Here is an 18,199-nt window from a genome sequence, read left to right as displayed (position 1 = left end):
AGCATATGCCATAACCTGGTGAATGCCGTTCAACTCTAGGCCCTGGTTGCTATCTTTGATTTTCCTTATGGCGTATTCCAGCACAAAGTTAAATAATAATGGCGACAACGCATCTCCTTGTTTCAGGCCATTTTCGACGTGGAAGCTCGTGGACAAAAATTTTCCTACCCGGACTTTACTTTGGGATTCACTTAAACATATCTTAATTAATCTAATTAGCTTTCTCGGTATTCCAAGTCCTGTAAGAACGTTGTATAATGTTTCTCTCCTAACCGAGTCATAAGCCTTTCTAAAATCAATAAATAGTTGATGTACCGGGGTATTGTATTCCCACTTCTTTTCGAGTATTTGGCGAATGGTAAATATTTGGTCGATAGTTGATCGATTTCGTCTAAATCCGCACTGATAATCTCCAATAATTTCATCTGCGTATGGGGTCAATCTTGCTAACAGAATATTTGAAAGGATTTTATAGGATGTTGACAGAAGAGAAATGCCTCGATAATTATTACAGTCAGTTTTGTCGCCTTTCTTGTGAATTGGAACAATGATTGACTCTTTCCACTCTTGTGGCAATTCTTCCTTGTTCCAGATAAGGAGAATGAGTTTGTGTATCTTGTTCCACAATTTTTCGCCTCCAGCTAAAATTAACTCAGCCGGAATTTCATCTACACCCGGAGATTTGTGTTTCTTTAATTTCTTTATAGCGGCTTCCACTTCTATTCGATTGGGTTCTGGAATATACGGTTCTGCGGTGTGTATCTCCTTTTCTCCACGCACATTAGTTTTTGGCTGCGTGTTCAGCCGTGTATATATACATATGTGAGAGTAACTATGAATACACAAGCAGCACCTTGCCATTGTTAGTGATGCGTTCGGTGATTGTCTGGAGCACGTAGGTTGAGTCAGAACGGAGGCGTGTTGAAGAGGGGAGACGGTGGTGATGCAAAATTGGAGGTCTCCTATAAGGGTAGAAAAAAATGCGGGGAGAAAAGAAAGTCAGTGTTGCAATTGTTAAAGTACGATGTTGATATCATTTAAGGTTAGTCATGAAAATTGGTATTCAGGCTTTTAATTTAAAATAATTAACTAGATATTACAGTTTATATTATATATATAGGGGCGGATCCAGGATATGATCAAGGGAGGGCCAAAACCATAGTTTGCCGCTTTATCCAGTGTAAAACAGGATTGAAGTCCATTTTATCTAGTGTATACTTGAGGGTCAAGGGGGGAGGGGCTAAGCCTCTATAGCCCCCCTTGGATCCGCCCTTATATATATATATATATATATATATATATATATATATATATATATACAAGGTCTGTATGATAAGTAATGAGACTCGCCGCGCCGCGGCGCGCGTGTCGCTGGAGCGGGTTTGTCGGTGATGGAGGATGTAGGGGGGGGGTCCGAGCAAAGCAACGCACCGCGCGTCAGTTGGCTCCGAGCCTTAGTGGAGCGCGGACAAGCCTTGGACAAAGCCCTTGTGAACATTCTTGTCACGGCGGAAAATCAACAAACATGGAGGGTTCCATCGAACAGCGTTATGCGATCAAATTTTGCGTTCGCCTGGGGAAAACGGCTACTCAGACGCTTTCTCTCATCACGGAGGCCTACAAAGAGGAAGCCCTATCCAAAGCCCAGGTGTTTCGTTGGCACAGTGCGTTCCGGAACGGCCGGGAAAGCGTTGAGGATCTGGAGAGGGCTGGACGCCCGACAACAGTGACTACGGACGAAACTGTGGCAAAAGTGAGGGATCTCCTGAACTCAGACCGTCGATTATCGTTGAGATTGATTGCTGATGAACTCGATATGAACCACACAACAGTGCACAAGATTGTGACGGAACAATTGGGAATGAGAAAAATCTGTGCGAAACTGGTGCCGCGAGTGTTGACTGACGAACAAAAGCAACGACGTGTTGATTGTTGTCAGGAACTGTTGAACCTCATGAACAGTGACCCTAACTTTGAAGATGACGTCATAACAGGTGACGAGTCGTGGGTGTTCCAGTACGACCCTGAAACGAAACGTCAAAGCGCGGAGTGGCACACTCCTGCGTCCCCGCGCCCCAAGAAGGCCAGAATGTCGAAGTCAAAGGTGAAAACAATGTTGATTGTTTTTTTTTGACAATGTGGGGGTGGTCCACAAGGAGTTTGTACCCCAAGGACAAGCCGTCAACGCCGCCTTCTACAAACAAGTCCTTGAGAGACTGCACAGGAGCGTCAAGCGGAAAAGACCGGCGATCGCTAGCCGGTGGAAGTTGCATCACGACAATGCCCCTGCCCACACCGCCTTCTTAGTGACCTCCTTTTTGACCCGGATTGGGGTGGAAGTCCTTCCACAACCACCCTACAGCCCAGATGTGAGCCCGGCCGACTTCTTCCTCTTCCCGAAGCTGAAGCCACGCTTGAAAGGAACCCGTTTTGCAGACGTCACAGCCATCCAAGCAGCCGTGACCACATTTCTAAAGGACATGCCGGCTGCTGACTTCCAGGGGGCGTTTGCAGCGTGGAAACATCGATTGCAGAAGTGCATCGACGCAAGAGGAGAGTACTTCGAAAGCTTTTAAGTCCCTGTACAGATCAGATCAATAAAACAATGTTTCCAGACCTGGTCTCATTACTTATCATACAAACCCTGTATATATATATATATATATATATATATATATATATATATATATTAGTGCGGGAAAATCCCGGATTAGTCCAATATCTCGCGAAATATACAAATCAGCAAAACAAACAAAAAAAAGCATGTGATAAATAGTTTTGAAAAAACTATTCAATGATACCAAATGCAGCCTCATCCTTTTTGGAGTACGGGGCTAAATTTAAAATTTTATTGCACATTTAATTCTCCAGAAAAAGAAACAATGATTTGATCTAGAATTCAAAACAGTGCCTTCACGGGTAGCGCTTCAATCGACACACAAAACAGGGAGGTACAAAAAAGTTATGAAAATGCGAATTGTCAGTCTCGTACTCTATGGCCATGCGGTTAGCGTACTGGACTGCGGAGTCACAGGTCCTAAGTTCGATCCCCGCTCAAAGCAATCTTTTTCTTTTGTTATTTCCCCAAGTAGTACGTCCATATGTTCTACCTTCAATTTGTGCTTTATTGAAGTTACATACAATATTAATTTCGATAATTGTTTTGCAAAAAGTTTTATGATGTGGTTCGTAGTAATAAGGTTTTTAGGTTAGAGTTCATAGGGTTATTTACAATAAAACAAACCATTTTTGTTGCAATGTGTGTTTTCTTGCAATTTAATAAATCATGAACAAATCGAACACTTTATTTTTATGAACAAATTATGAAGACTATTTTTTCGAAGTTTATTGTGTGTCGATTCAAACGCCATCCGTGAAGTCAATGTTTTCAATTCTGGGTCGAATCACCGTCCCTTTTTGTGGAAAATCCAAATGTGTAATAAGAACTGGGTGTTCTCATTTAAAACTTTAAAGTTACCTCCCGTATCCCCGAAGGGGGTGGGAACCGAGGATTACGTTTGGTAACATTCGACAGCTTTTTCAAAACTAACACGTTTTTGTTTTGCTGACCTGTATATTTCGCGAGGTATTGGACCGTCCCGGGACATTTTTCGCGCCCTTTTAGATGGGAAGAAAATAGGGCACAGGTTAAAACAATATGGCCATATCTCGAAATCCATTTAAAATATATTCCTTTTTTAAGTTTAACGTCCACGATTAGGCATCGAGGCTAAGGAAGACTGTGATGGAGGTATGGATGATAATGATGGAATGATAGGAAATGAAAGTAGTACAATATACGACCTTGTACGAATTAATGAACTCTGACAGAGATATATTTTGTCGGCTTTTATTATTATTATTATTATTATTATTATTTCCTTTTCAAAACATAGAACTTGCCTCTCACGACCACTCCCACCATGTTACACAATAGCAATTACAATACAACAGGCACTGAAACCGATTCATCCTCTGGTGTGCGGCAACCTTCATGGATAATACAGATAATCAGCTATGTCTGTTCCCCCTCCCGCTGCAACGACCCTTTCCCTTTTAAATTTATTACTCGTATAAAAGGAAAATATCTTTCTTACTGAACATCTTTTTATAATAAGGATCGTGACGATTTGATTGTAACTTGACAACTGCATTGTTTTAATTTAATTATTTCGAAATTGGACAAGGACGTAACTAAATATATTTAAATTTGACCATTGAAGGCTAATTCACACGACCCTATGGCATACGCCGTCTGTACCGTGACCCACCAAGTTTCTTTCCAGACTGTGGCATTGAAAATTCATTGGGTTCTTTTTGTTAATTCTCACATTACGTGTCGTTTCGCTACCATGCACCAACAGTGCAGTCTGGTAGCGGCTCGGCGGCCGCGATCTTTCGCCGCTCCTCGGAGTACCCGAAGGGACACAAAAGTCGACCAAAACCACGCCTTTCTCCTTGCAAACCATCTTTAGAAATGGTTTAGAAAGTAGTGGCGGCACGGTGTAGAAAGTAGTAGTTTGTGAGGATTAGGATTAGGAATTTGAATTCTGGGCTTTCGGCATCAGTGGGCAAGTTAGCCCGTCACTTATGAGGGATGATGTCTCTCAGCAATCACATTACTCGCGGAATTGGGGAGGAAGCGGTCTGGGACCATTATGTGAGGTACCATCCCGTTATTTGCTTGGTATGAATGAGGAAAACCAGAAAAACTCATTCAGGATGTAGGGGCATCATTTCAGACCGCCTGGGGGGTAAGACCACCAACCACATAAGACTTTCACGTTTTGTACTAGTATATTAATAGACAAATGGATTAAAGTATATATATTCCTCAAATTCTTGGGGGGAAAGCCAATTGCCACCTCCTCCCCACTCTAAATGACGCCACTGTCAGGATGGCTGGCCTGAAAAGTTTTTACACATTTTCGACCGAATGTTCCCAACGGGAATCGAACCCGAGACCACTTACACTAAAAGCGAGAGCTACAACGACTCACCAAAGGTGGTCGTTAACCCTGGTTCCGAATATAAGTATATCTTTAGTGGCAATAATCGTTCATACCTTAAAATATCTTCTAATGTTATATTCACTAGTATGCTCACCTTTTCTACTGAAATTACAAGTCCATGATAAGTATTAAATAATTTATTCTTTGATTTCCCTTTAATGTATATTTGCACAAACTGTCTTGCTATTAAACATGTCAACTGAGTGTCTATAAACAACGACATAGCAACCAACCAGACAATAATGTATATTTCTTATATATTAGAACATTCTTCTTTTTTTATTATTATTTTTAATTAACATTATAATAGGTATAGTGCTTGTGTAAAAGCACTTTCTGCCCGAGATATATGTAATTATGAACCGATACAAAGTATCTCGTTATAGAGCGTTGGCGACGTGTGAGTCAGCCGTAATATTTGTGTCTTTCTATAGTAATATATTGTGATGTTCAACGGCCTTTGCAGTTTAGTGTTAAGACACGGCCCGTTACTATATTTAGATATGAATATGAATATTTGTGAAACCACAAGTTAATTGGTGGGGAAACTGAACAAATAAAGTAGTTAAAAATTAACAATTACAACTTTTAATTACAGACGATTCTAACCTACAATGTACAGCGAGCCGGAGGCCTGGAAGGGGAATAACTAGTTTTCATATAAACACAAAACGAATGCATTTACTCCTCAAACAAGCACTGATTTGTTAATTTGTTTTCCACGTCATTAATTACGAAAAAAATGAATCAATGTCACATATTTTTTAATGATTCCTTTAATCCATTTGATAAATTTGTCTTTATCGTTTGCTCCCCACACTCAAGATTCTTAACTCACAAGCAATGAACGTATTTCAACTTAAATACTACATACTTGATAATCACAACAGTATCACTTCATTTATTGACCATCCGTATTGTTTACTTTTTGCATTGCTGCTGAGTTATGTAAATATTTACTACAGATAAAAGCATTTACTGTTCATTGATATCTGTACTTCTTATCTATAGACCTGCCTTTGAAGATCAAACGGGACTAAAATATCATAAAAAAGTAATCCAGCATCACTCAAATGATTCAATGCATTGTATGTCTAAAGTGATATTCCTCGTTAGATGTGTTTACAGTTAAGTCTATTATCAAATTTAAAGCTCGCTGAGCTGCTCAATTTTATCAACTAATAATTTGTAACATTAACAACTACTGTTTCGCCCATGGCTACAAGAATAACAGTTTCCATACAAGAAATATTTACCAGGTAACTGTAATTTTCTCTTGATTTTCACCTAGTTATTTATAAATGTATTATGTAATTTATAAATCATCTTAAAATTAAAATTAAGCAGCCAGGCCTCGTCAATCGTCAAGGAGTTACCATCTACCATGCTAACAGGAAATAAGCTGTTATCACATATCAAAAATTAATGGACTTTGGTTAGATAGTTTTATCCCACCAAGCCTACTCTCTTGACTTGGCCATTACAGATTCCACCTTTTTCGTGCGTTGCAAAACCCGCTCGCTCGGAAAATCTTTCATGAAGTGGAAGTTCTGAAACTGCCCGAGTCCAATCGTCAGAACTTTCATCAGCATGAGATTCATCTCCTACCAGCATGAAGACAAAAGAGGTCATCGATTGTGGTGGAGATCATACACATAATTTGTGTTGTTAGGACCTCTATCTGCACACGAAAAATAGTAGAACTTTTACATGTATGCATTATAAGATTCACCATTGATGTTTTCGAGGTGAGAAATTACCAAATTTCAACTAGTAAGTGGCAATCATTCAACAATCATTTATCAATTTCCCATGCAGTGAATTCTATCAATGTTGGCCACCGTCTGCTCACTGAAAAGTGGCCAGCTTACTCAAAATGAACATATTTTGAAGCAAAAATTATTATATACGGATGTCTAATACATTAATTATTACCTAGGTATTGGTTTGTATCTTGTAAAGAATATATAATAAAAATTATTTCCGCGGAAAAGAAATATCCCATGTAATAAATATATATCTTAATTTGCCATTTGCACACGTATTACAAAACGCTACAATCTATTTTATATTCTTTCCTTCCTTCTGCTTGTAACGATGGATGTAGATAAAACTGTCAGTTCAAGAAAATACTCAAAACATTCACCTTGTCTCTCCCTTTTAAGAATCGAAATATCAAAACCGGTCCTTAAATAAGATTGTCGGTTTAAGGAAATACTCGACACACCCAGTTGTCTCGCCCAAGTATCGAAACATCAAAATCGGTCCTCAGCTGTGAATTTACGACCGGTAATATTCACCCTGATTATAGTGTTTACCAACAAGCAGCGGAATAAAACAAATAGTTAAGCTTTTTATTTTTTTCTGTTTTTCATTGTACAATATAAATTTGGTCGTCGTCGTCATTCGTTATAAACTTCCAGTAAGTTCTCCAGAAGGAAAAGCTTCGAACGCGAGACAAAAAAAAAAAAATCTACACATACTGACCAGAAACAGATGAGCTAAATCGAAAAAGAGGAAGTTAGAAAACGATAAGGAGAGAAAATAAATGTCTTGCAATGTATAATATGAATAAAAGGCAGTGCTACGAGAATAGGAGAAATAAAATGGTAGTGCTGCTTATACCGCCACTAAGAGCAAGAACCTGCCTTCGGGCAGAATACACAGACAAAGTAGGCAAATCATGTTTTATACAGTGTGGCCATAACCTTTTGGGTCAAATTTATACACGTGATAGAGGGGTCCAATATACGCATTTTGAGATAGGAAACGAAGATCAAAAACGGCTAGTTCAAGCGCCACGCCATCTTCAAGTTACAGCAATTTGTGGGAACAAGTATGAAGTTTCAATAACAAATGTGTTTATCAGGTCGATGTAACCTGCTTTATTGTGCATAACACTACATTTGAGTATGTAAAGTTTAGTGCAAACACACTACTGCTGCACTGTAGCTACCCTCCTTCCTTCCTTCGTGATGTATTGGAGATTGTACGTCTAGATGCCCGCGCATCTGCCTACTTAGATATGGACGTTCGTCATTATTCGGATACAACCTTCCCTAATCGCTGGATTTAAAGAGGTCCCATTCGGTAACAAGTGCACTCCCAGGATCTCAACTATCTCGATTTTTTCCTTTGAAGACACACCAAGTCCTTAATATATGAATCGCCAGTGGAGGACTTGCATGCAGGAATCCTAGCTGCCTGCTTAACTGTGCAAGAGACACCGCGGATATTTGAGCGAGTGAGGCAAAATTTCCTTACTTCGTACTTGTTCCCACAAATTGCTGTAACTTGAAGACGACGTAACCCTTAAACTAGCCGTTTTCGACCTTCGATTTCCTATCTCAAAATACGTATATTGGACTCCTCTATCACCTGTATAAATTTTGACCCAAAAGGTTATGGACACCCTGTATATGCAAATATTCCAGGTAGCATACCATTTTGTTTTATATATATATAGTATCAATGTGGCATTTATTGAATTTTAAGACATTTTTCATAATTTACTCTTGAGGAAAAAATTTCATGTGTGAGAGATCACATGCAGGGAGTGTGGAAGCTACATATATACACATATAACATTCAGCAGGAAGGAAAACACACACACACACACACACACACACACACACACACACACACACACACACACACACACACACACACACACACACACACACACACACACACACACACACACACACACACACACACACACACACACACACACACACACACACACACACACACACACACACACACACACACACACACACACACACACACACACACACACACACAATGTTATATAAAGGTATCCTGACTTCGACAACAGTATGTCTGGTGCAAGAATGCAACTTTTACCCTCGACAACGAAAGTGCGTTTATAGCAAGTAGGGATTTTACACTCCAGCGGAGCGGTTACAGTCCTTGAGCAGGCATGTTTTGACCTGCGACCGGGCCATAGAATGACAGGAATCAAATGTCTTCTATCGTATTTGTTCTTGCGATTCTCCTCGTCGTGACTCATACCAATCCATTCAACAAGAGAAGCGAAAATACTGTTCTTACGAATAGTTTTTAAAATATTGTTATGAGCTATTTAAACTATTATAAATTTCACATTTTGTGTTATCGCCATTAAAACCAGTTACAAGACCTCCACGTCCCTGGCACGGTACCAAATTTTTCGAAACACTTACAGAATATACCCAGAATTTCTTATTGTCATCTGTTAATTTCAACCCACAATGTGCTATAATTAGCAAGTTCTCGCAACGGTACTACCGCTGAAATTTTTCGTGTTGATAGCATTAAAATAACTCAAATGGTGTTATTCTTCACCAGTTCAATGGTTTATAGCTTCTATTCAACTGTGTAGTTATGACTAGCGAGATATCGCTAAAACTTTTCGTATTGGCAGCAGTAAAATAATGGCAAGGTTCAATGGTTCACAACTTTTGCTCCACTAACAGCAAACTAGCCGGCGCCACGAGTTTTATTTTGTATGTTTTAATTTAAATTTTTATTGCATTATTTATTCATGAATACACCTACCTCTTTCTAATATTCTTAATTAATTGTTCCATGTACGAATTTGGGTCTGAGGAACTGGTGACCCGGACATGTTCAATACATTAAGCTTATCAGAAGATGGCAATCATACTCAGATGCCATCAGAAGATGGCAGTACTGATGGTGTTACAGATCTTCAGATGTATTTAACATACAATATCTGAAATCTAGTATTAGAAAAGCTACATACGAAGCGATAGTGACTCGAAATATGCTGTTTAATAGTTAAGGAATGGTTACTACACAACGAAAATTAAGTTTCGGTAATCCATCCTATAAAACATACACGACCTCAAATTAATCAAGAACGATATTCCGAATAAATTTAAATAAAAACGAAGTAATACAATTTCAAACAACTTTGAGTCGAAAGAAAATTCTACAGGGTGTTCGTAAAGTCGCGCAGCCCGAACTTTGGAGCATCAGAACTTTTGAACCATAAGCGCGAATGAAATGAAAGGAAAAGCCTGTCCTGTCTTTATAGATATTTATGAGGTGTAAACTGTGAGGTACGTGGTTCGATGTTTATCCTCACGAATGCCAGAAATAGACGAAAGTGAAGAATTTTTTTTTGCATAAAACGTGAAAAATCAGGAATTAAAGGCAGCTGTTACTTTTTTTTAAGACAAAAGAGAATGTTAATGAAAGCTGAATAGGAATGTATCGTCCGGAAACATGAACGACACATTGTCACAAAGTGTAGACATCCCAGAGATATGATAATGGAGTATAATTAAAAAAAAAAAAAACTGATTCCCGGTATTATAGTCTAATATGGCAACACTGATGGTGCCAATACATGTGCCTGGCCACCAACTATCTACTGTTGCAAACAAGGAATTTCCAAATCATTGAGGAAGCATGGCAATCAATCTACGCCTGGCCACGACTTCGTGGCTGATTTGCAAGTTTTTTTGTTTATTTGTAACTGCCTATCTGTAGAATAGTTTGTGGCCAGCCAGTGTGTTGACACCATCAGTGTTGTCATATTACGCCATATGCCGGAAAACCTTTTTCTTTTTTTGTGTGTGTGTGTGTGTGTTTTTTTGTTTTTTACGACACGCCATTATTACGGTCGTGGGATGTCTACATTTGGAGTCAATGTATCGTTCTTGTTTCAGAACGATACATTTCTATACAGCCTACCCACTAACATTCCCATTTGGCCAGCAAAAAGCCGTTTTCTGAAAGAAAGAAAAAAAATCTTTATCTTTGTATGTTTCAGGCATTTTTGAGGGCAAACGTCGGACTTCCATGGTTTATTTTTCAAAAACATCTACAAAAACAGGCCTTCCCTGGGATGTTTCATTTCATTCATATTTATGGTTCAAAAGTTCTAATGCTACGAATTTCGGGCTGCGTGACTTTACGGACACCCTGTATAATACTGTTAGTGGTAACGGGGGGAAAATTCCAAGCTTGAGACATACACCAATCGGAAATTACGCTAAAAAAAATTATATACACAAGTTTCAAACCTTATGCGTAGTTTTTTAGAAAATGGAGGAAAAACTTAATTTTTGTTAGCATAAACATTGATGATGTACAAAAATCATGCTAACCAGTGAAATGTTCCCTTATTAAACTTTTCACTATAACACTAGCAAAATGAAAGTTCACTGCATGGTTAATGAGATGCAGCTTAAAAATATCATAAACTCTTAACTTTTAAATTGTCCTTGGATCACCATACGATCCATAACGGCAAAGTCCTAAACTGACCATAGATCATATGGTGATCCATAAATATTTGCCGTAACTCTTGTAATATTTGCAGCATTTACGATCTTGTTTCGTCATATCGAACAGTTATGCCAAAAATAAAGTATAATAAATTTAGAGTAGTATGTGTTTCATGTGGCTGTATTAATTAGTACGAGATATTAAAAAAAAAAAAAAAAAAAATCGAAACACAAATTTACGTAAAATGGCTAGTCGGTTCCGGTTTTTTCTAATAATTTAAATGTACCGTTTAAAGGTTGAATTTTAATTTCTGTTTAACTAAAACATTGCCGAAAATATATATTAGTCTACAGATTACATCGAGCTGAACAAAACAACATATTCGAGAGTACATTTTTATGTATATTTCACAAGTAAATCCAGAACACGAAATCTGTGGCGCTAAAATGTACGTCGTTCGTTGCCAATAATAATCGACGGTGTTTTGCAGATGCTAAGAAGCAGATTGTATCTACTGTTGTTTCCGTCTTCTAACGATGCTACACACTCCTTTACTTGTAAAAGTTTATCTGGACTGAGTGAATACTTGAATATCTTTTTCTAGAAAATATTACTTTGTTTTCTTTACGTAGTACCTTCTTGATGCTCTTCCTGCTGGTCTAGTGACTGGCGTGCGCGTCTTTGGTGCAGTTAGATACCAGGTAGGGAGGGTATTGAACACATTACGGTGGTTCAGATTTCATCTTAAACTACATGTTCATGTCTCATATAGCCTCACTGCTGAAAAGGGGCGCTAAACTTCGACAAATAACATTGACTTTAATACACTTCCTTGATGAATTGATGTTTTATGATTAAGTTCTGGTTCTCGGTTTCCCCCATGCAAAAGATCGGAAATAAAAAGTTATCTATTATTTTTCTTATAAAACTCAAAATACCTACTATACTCAGTAAAAGAAGGTAAGATATTTATATTATTTTATTCATATATTGTAACTTTCGTATTCTTAAGTAACTATGGAGCCTTTGAACAATTACAATTCTTTCCACGTGAAAGATCTTTCATTTCGTCTTGGTCTTTAACTTTTACTTTTACTTGACTTTGACAGGAGCATCTCTTTTTCGGCTTTTGGTCAACAGATGTGATTTTCGCTTTCGGCATTTGATTAACACACACAACTTTTGCTTTCGACATTTGGTTAACACATACAACTTTCGCTTTCGTACTTTGCAGTGGTAAATCTGGTTGTTCTCTATTCTCTGTTTCCTTTGGTGGAACATAATACCACAATTCCACTGGAATGAAAATTCAAAAAGTATATATGGAAAATTCAATGGCATTTGTACTCTTAGAAGTACTGTATACACAACTACAAATAAGAAACTGGTCACTCGTAATAATTATGTATGAAACTCTATTGCTGGAAACACACCAGTTCATGTCTTGCACCGTATTCACGCACTGACAATAGTTACTGGTTAATAGAGAGACTAATCAGCCATAATTAAAATGGTAATAAGGACTTAGTCTACATGGGATTGACAAAAATTTGATCAGAGTTAATTCCAGCCATTGTACTACGGTTTTTATTTTTTATTTTTTTATGACAATTTTAAAATGGATAGTATGTAGATTATATGAAGATGATATGCTCACAATTGCGTTGAAGAGACTTTCACTGACAATTTCAATAGGGAAATGCATTGTCAGTTTCAAGGGTAGAAACATAAGAAACGTGAGTTTAATATAATAAGCAAATGTAATACATCTTTCTCTTGCGCTAAGTTGATTTTCTGTTTGTTCACTTTCAGCATCTTTCAAAATTTGTATCTTGTTGAAATTATCACGCGAAATTTTCCTCCCTACAAAATCTTAAATATTTTATCGATACTTTAGTTTGTCTCCCTTTCGCATTTTTCATACAATTATTTTAATATCTTTCAGAGGTGCGTACTAATCTACTGAAATATTTCATCGAAATAAAGTAACATTACTCATAGTACTTTCTTAATTATGTATCTGAAATATTAAAGGATAGACGCATTAGGAAAAATTACTATAAGAAACTACGAAATCTATTTCATTTTACATTTAAGAAGTTTCTAGTTTTATTATTATTATTATTTTAATTTAAACGACACTACTTTAAGCACACTGTGAACATTTTCCGGTAAACAAACAATCGTGTGACATGTAATTACAGTAATAGAACCAAAATTGTCTGGATTCCTCTTTATTAGACTGACTCGACCATTCGTTTGATGATAAATATTTCATTATAGAGTTGCTCTACATTTCCTTTTGAATATAATTAGCTTCTAGATTGATCCATTAGTAGATTCGCTTCATAATCAAGAATTCAGAAATAACTTCCTGTACCAACTTTACTTAAACAATTTTTCCCGTTACAAAATATTAACTTTATAAAATTTGAAAAATTTTCCCTGGAATTAATATAAAATTAAATTATTACTTTACAGCTTTCCACATTTATGTAAATTTGGCTAACAAAGATGACTAATCAATGAAAGTAAGTTAAAATAATTATAAAATTGGCGAAATGCAAGAAACCCAGATACAATATTGTTACATGGCCTGTAATTAAAGCTCTCTCATGCCACAGGTGACACATAACCCCCTCCCCCTGGAAATTAAAGTTTATGGTATGAAGGCATTAACTGAAAAACTGAACTTCAATAATAATAAGAAATGAATCAGAAGAAACAGATTAAGAACACTAACTACAATAAAATCTTAAATTTAAAGTCCTTCCATAGCTCAAGAAATTGGTAAATGAAATTCAATGTTCATGACACAAACAGCAAGAGGATGGACAAAATGGATATTAACTTTTAGATTCAATTCAGAGTTCAAAATACGAAGCAGAGTTCTACAGATAAGCACTCTACCTAGTCATATCAAACTCTTTCAGCCAGGGATGACAACTGGTTGCCAAGATAAACCCGCAATGTGTGATCAAACAACAATCAGTATCATTGTGTACTTAGAGGTAGTGGAAAGGTGAATTGTACTGTGAGTCTAATGGAAATTGTGTATACGAGAACTGTATGGCAATAATCGCATTGCACAAAGTTGGCAAATTGCTATCATATATTTTTAAAACACTTACAGAAAACTGAAGATCACAATAGGATGTTCCTGCATTGGACCATAAACCAATACTGTGAAACAGGAAAAATTGAGGACCGGTCCAGATCTTGCAGTGTGAAGAGCCAGAAGCTTGTGAAAGCTGTCGCGGCGCAGATTTCGTGAAATCCTATGAGGAAATAATTAGTGATGGCTAGCGAGCTGAACATGTCGAAAATATCGATGTAGCATGTACTCAGAAGTGACCTAGAACTCAGAGGTTATCGGCGAAGTACTGGTCACTTCCTCACTCCACAACTGAAGATCCAGCGGGACCAAAAAGCAAAACAACTCCTTCATCGTTACGCAAATGGTGGTTACAGAAAGATCCTTTTTACGGATGAAAAAGTTTGCACTATTTTATAATCGTCAAAACGACCACGCAAATGCCTTAACATTCCAAAATGCCAGTGAAAACACGCCATGGATCCTCAGAGGTCATCATTCCGACTCAGTGATGGTTTAATAAGGAAGAGGGAGAGGGGAAGGGTTCTGCAATAGCACAACTGACCTCCACTTCTGTAAAGATGATGTGAAAACATCTGCAAAAGTATACCAAGCGACAATGCTGGAGACACCTGTGAAGCTGCTGACCCGTACCATGTTCAACAATGAGCCGTGGAGTTCGCAGCACAACTAAGCATCGGCCTACAAAGTCATGACCACAAAGGAATGTGTCTGATTTCACTGCTTCGGTTGATTGGGCCTCTAGTAGCCCCGACTTTAGCCCATTGGACTACATGTAGTCTGTTTTCGAAGGAATATATGTAGAAAGATGCACCCAAACCTTGCGAGTGTCAACGTTCTCTTGTGAATGCAGTGGCGGAATTTCTCCTTGAGACTGTGCATGCTGCGATAGATTGGCCTCAGAGACTTCGGACCGTATGAAGGCCAGAGGTGGGTATTTTGAACAGTGATTTGTATTCCGTGTTGATGAACATCCAAGCCTGTAGTTCCTTAACTTTATAACAGAATTTATATGACTACTGAGCTCATGTCTTGTTATTTTATATTTGTACTCCTTATAACATCATAGAAATAACGCCGTTAAAAGCCGATTCGCTCACTATGCAACATTCAGTTGAGTGTGTGTCATCTGATACGCCATAGTCCTTTATGGTTTGTAATATCAAAAAGTATAGTTTACAATAACAGTAGTCCTTTTAAAAAATAAAGGATATTATTCGTTTTACAGATCAATTATCTTACTATCGTACTATGTTATACATCATTTGAGTAATAAACGAAATATGTCAGTACATGTACATCAACTTATATTATTTTTCTGAAAGTTTCGTAAGAGGAACAACGTCTTTGAGAAGAATAATCCTTATCATCTAACTTTCACATAGTACTTTCTATATTCTGAACACATTTTATCTAACTATTAAGGTAAACCACCAAGTCTCATATGCCTCATTCTGTGATATCGTTTAGATCAATATATATATATATATATATATATATATATATATATATATATATATATATATATATATATATATATATAAATGATATTTATAAAACTATTGAAATACATCAATCTTTTGCTGATAATCAGTGAAAAAAAAGTATACACCGAGTATATACTGTAACAAAAATATTTTATTCTAATCAACATATACTTCAAAAATTTTTAACTCGCACTTGAAACGTCACTAAAGTTTTCTTATTATATTTCAGTATAGGGACATATTTGAACTTCTTTAAAATTTGCACCTCCTTTTCTCTTTTGAAATATAATTCCACAAGTTCACTGAAATAAAAGAATTAAACATGTAAATAGCATGTAAAAACTCGTCGAATTTAAGTGTCTACTACTAGCGAATTTTGGAATAATTAACATTGAATACTGGGATATTTTTTCCTTTGTAATCCAATTCACATACACGACAATCGCCTGAAGTTTTAAAATGGCCAGCTATATATGTAAAATGAAATTACTGTATTTTGCATATTCAAATTAAACTTCTAAGGTGGATTATTGTAATTACTTCTAAATAAAATAAACACCTGCAATTCAACATTAAAATAAAAATCAAGGTTTAGGGCACGAAAAATTGCACATACAAAAGCAGTACTTCAGGCAGTTTATTGACAGTCACCAAACAAGAGGTAAAGGAAAGCAAATGTATGTATGTGTTAAGGAGGCGACAAAGTACAATAAATTAAATTTAAAAAATACGAAACACTAAAACAGTAAGTAGCAAAAATTGAAAACGTGTGTGTGTGTGTGTAAATATTACTAGTTAAGGTCCTACTATTGTGCCCTTGAGGCTAAGAAGGCAGATGGTTAAGGCAAGTGAATGATAATGAAAAAATCGGTGGAATGAAAATGTGGGAGGAAAAGGAGTAACCCGTGAAAACTTACGGACGCAATGTTGTCCACAACAAGCTTCCTTGGCAGAAGATCGAAGCAAGAACCCACGCACGAGGTAAGTTCCGTGCCCCTCTCTGACTACTGGAGTCAGATCTGAAATTCCGTGCTCTCAGAGGGTGGGAATCAGAAGAATGTTACAAACTATTAAATTAAAGATTTACAGTTTGAAAATAGGTTAGAAATATCAAGTCTTCCTACTTTTCTGAGAGTCAAGTTTTGACCAAGATTTGAACGATTCTACAGTTTACCAATCTACCACATAAGATATATATTCTATAAGTAGGCACGAATAGGCTTTAAGACTACTCTCATTTACATGAATAAAATATTCACTACATTTTTAAAATATTGCAGATTATTGTAAGATATATTTTCCATTCTCCAACTTTGAAATTTTTGAATTTTCAAATAATGATAACTGCAGCAGCTGGGACGAACACTAGATGTTTTGCATTTGCTACAACACGCTAGAAAAAGAATCAGAATCAAGGTCGCTATAGCAAATTAAAATTAAAATTTCTAGTTTTAGTACCACGGTTATACTTTCTCAGCTTAAGGAGAGGGACACCTAAATAGAAGTGAAAGATTGTGTAACAATTAGTCGAACGTAATGTGGGAGGAAACGGAAGAACCTCGAGAAAAGTCATAGACACAATGTTGTCCACAAGCTCACATAATCTGGAATCAAACCAGAGACCCTTTGCAATAGAGGTGAGTGCGCTACCGCAGACACACTAAAGCATATGTAAACTGGTAATTCTTCATATTGCTTGCTCTAGACTCTTGGAATGTACGTGAGAGAATTCAAGCCCGTCAATATATATTTCTTATCTCTAACTCTTCAATGTAAGTTCAACAATAAATTCTTAATATAAAGCAGGGTTGGCAAAAACCATGGTTTTTATTGAAAAAAAAAAATGATTTTTATTGAAAAAAAAAAACAACAGGTTTTTTGGTTTAAATAATTTGCTCTATGTATTTATATTACATATGGACAAAAATAAGTTGTTTCGCCTTGGTGGTGGTATGCAAAAACCGGGTTATGTTGGAAGGAGTCACATACGCTTAAAGCGGAATCCAACCGCTTCTCGGCTTACATCTGAGGGAAACTGTCCTTCATTTCGACTCGAAACCGGGACTAATTGGCCACGTCTGCGATACGTCTGCCGACTCACTCACGAAGGACTCCTGATAAAAATACGTTGTACTGATCTTTACATACTTGGTAATATGATTGTGAAGAGTCATTTCAAAAGGACAAAAAGATAAATAGTTGCAAAAGTGAAACCATTATACAGATTTACATATGGACAATTTCAGAGTACAAAGAACTAATTTAGTCCAAGTTAGTTCACTACGACTTTTATTATTCCAAGTTAAACAAATACAACGGCTTAA

General features: G+C 36.9%; 2 protein-coding genes across 4 annotated transcripts in view; one reads left to right on the top strand and one right to left on the bottom strand.

Annotated features, from left to right (window-relative positions):
• The window catches only part of Nurf-38 (Inorganic pyrophosphatase Nurf-38), a 65,586-nt gene that overhangs the window by 16,653 nt on the left and 30,734 nt on the right, over nt 1-18,199 (bottom strand). Inside the window, exon 9 of one of the 2 annotated variants that reach the window (XM_081769373.1) lies at nt 16,009-16,177. The exons of the other annotated variant lie outside the window; for it this stretch is intronic. Coding sequence (XP_081625499.1) covers nt 16,128-16,177 — 50 coding nt within the window. The 3' untranslated portion in view covers nt 16,009-16,127. Of the gene's footprint in view, nt 1-16,008; nt 16,178-18,199 lie in introns of those variants that run through there. 2 annotated transcript variants of the gene reach the window in all.
• LOC145693417 (transmembrane protein 138) overlaps nt 5,993-18,199 on the top strand; it is a 287,808-nt gene continuing 275,601 nt past the window's right edge. Inside the window, exon 1 of one of the 2 annotated variants that reach the window (XM_081769434.1) lies at nt 5,993-6,271. The gene's annotated coding sequence lies outside the window, so the exon portion shown is untranslated. The remainder of the gene's footprint in view (nt 6,272-18,199) is intronic. The other variant, XM_081769402.1, reaches the window with a different exon arrangement.

The sequence above is a fragment of the Thermobia domestica genome, chromosome 1 (assembly GCF_964235325.1).
Source record: "Thermobia domestica chromosome 1, izTheDome1.hap1.1, whole genome shotgun sequence".
In the NCBI taxonomy this organism is placed as follows: Eukaryota; Metazoa; Arthropoda; class Insecta; order Zygentoma; family Lepismatidae; genus Thermobia; species Thermobia domestica.
This window is presented reverse-complemented; position numbering and strand designations above follow the sequence as displayed.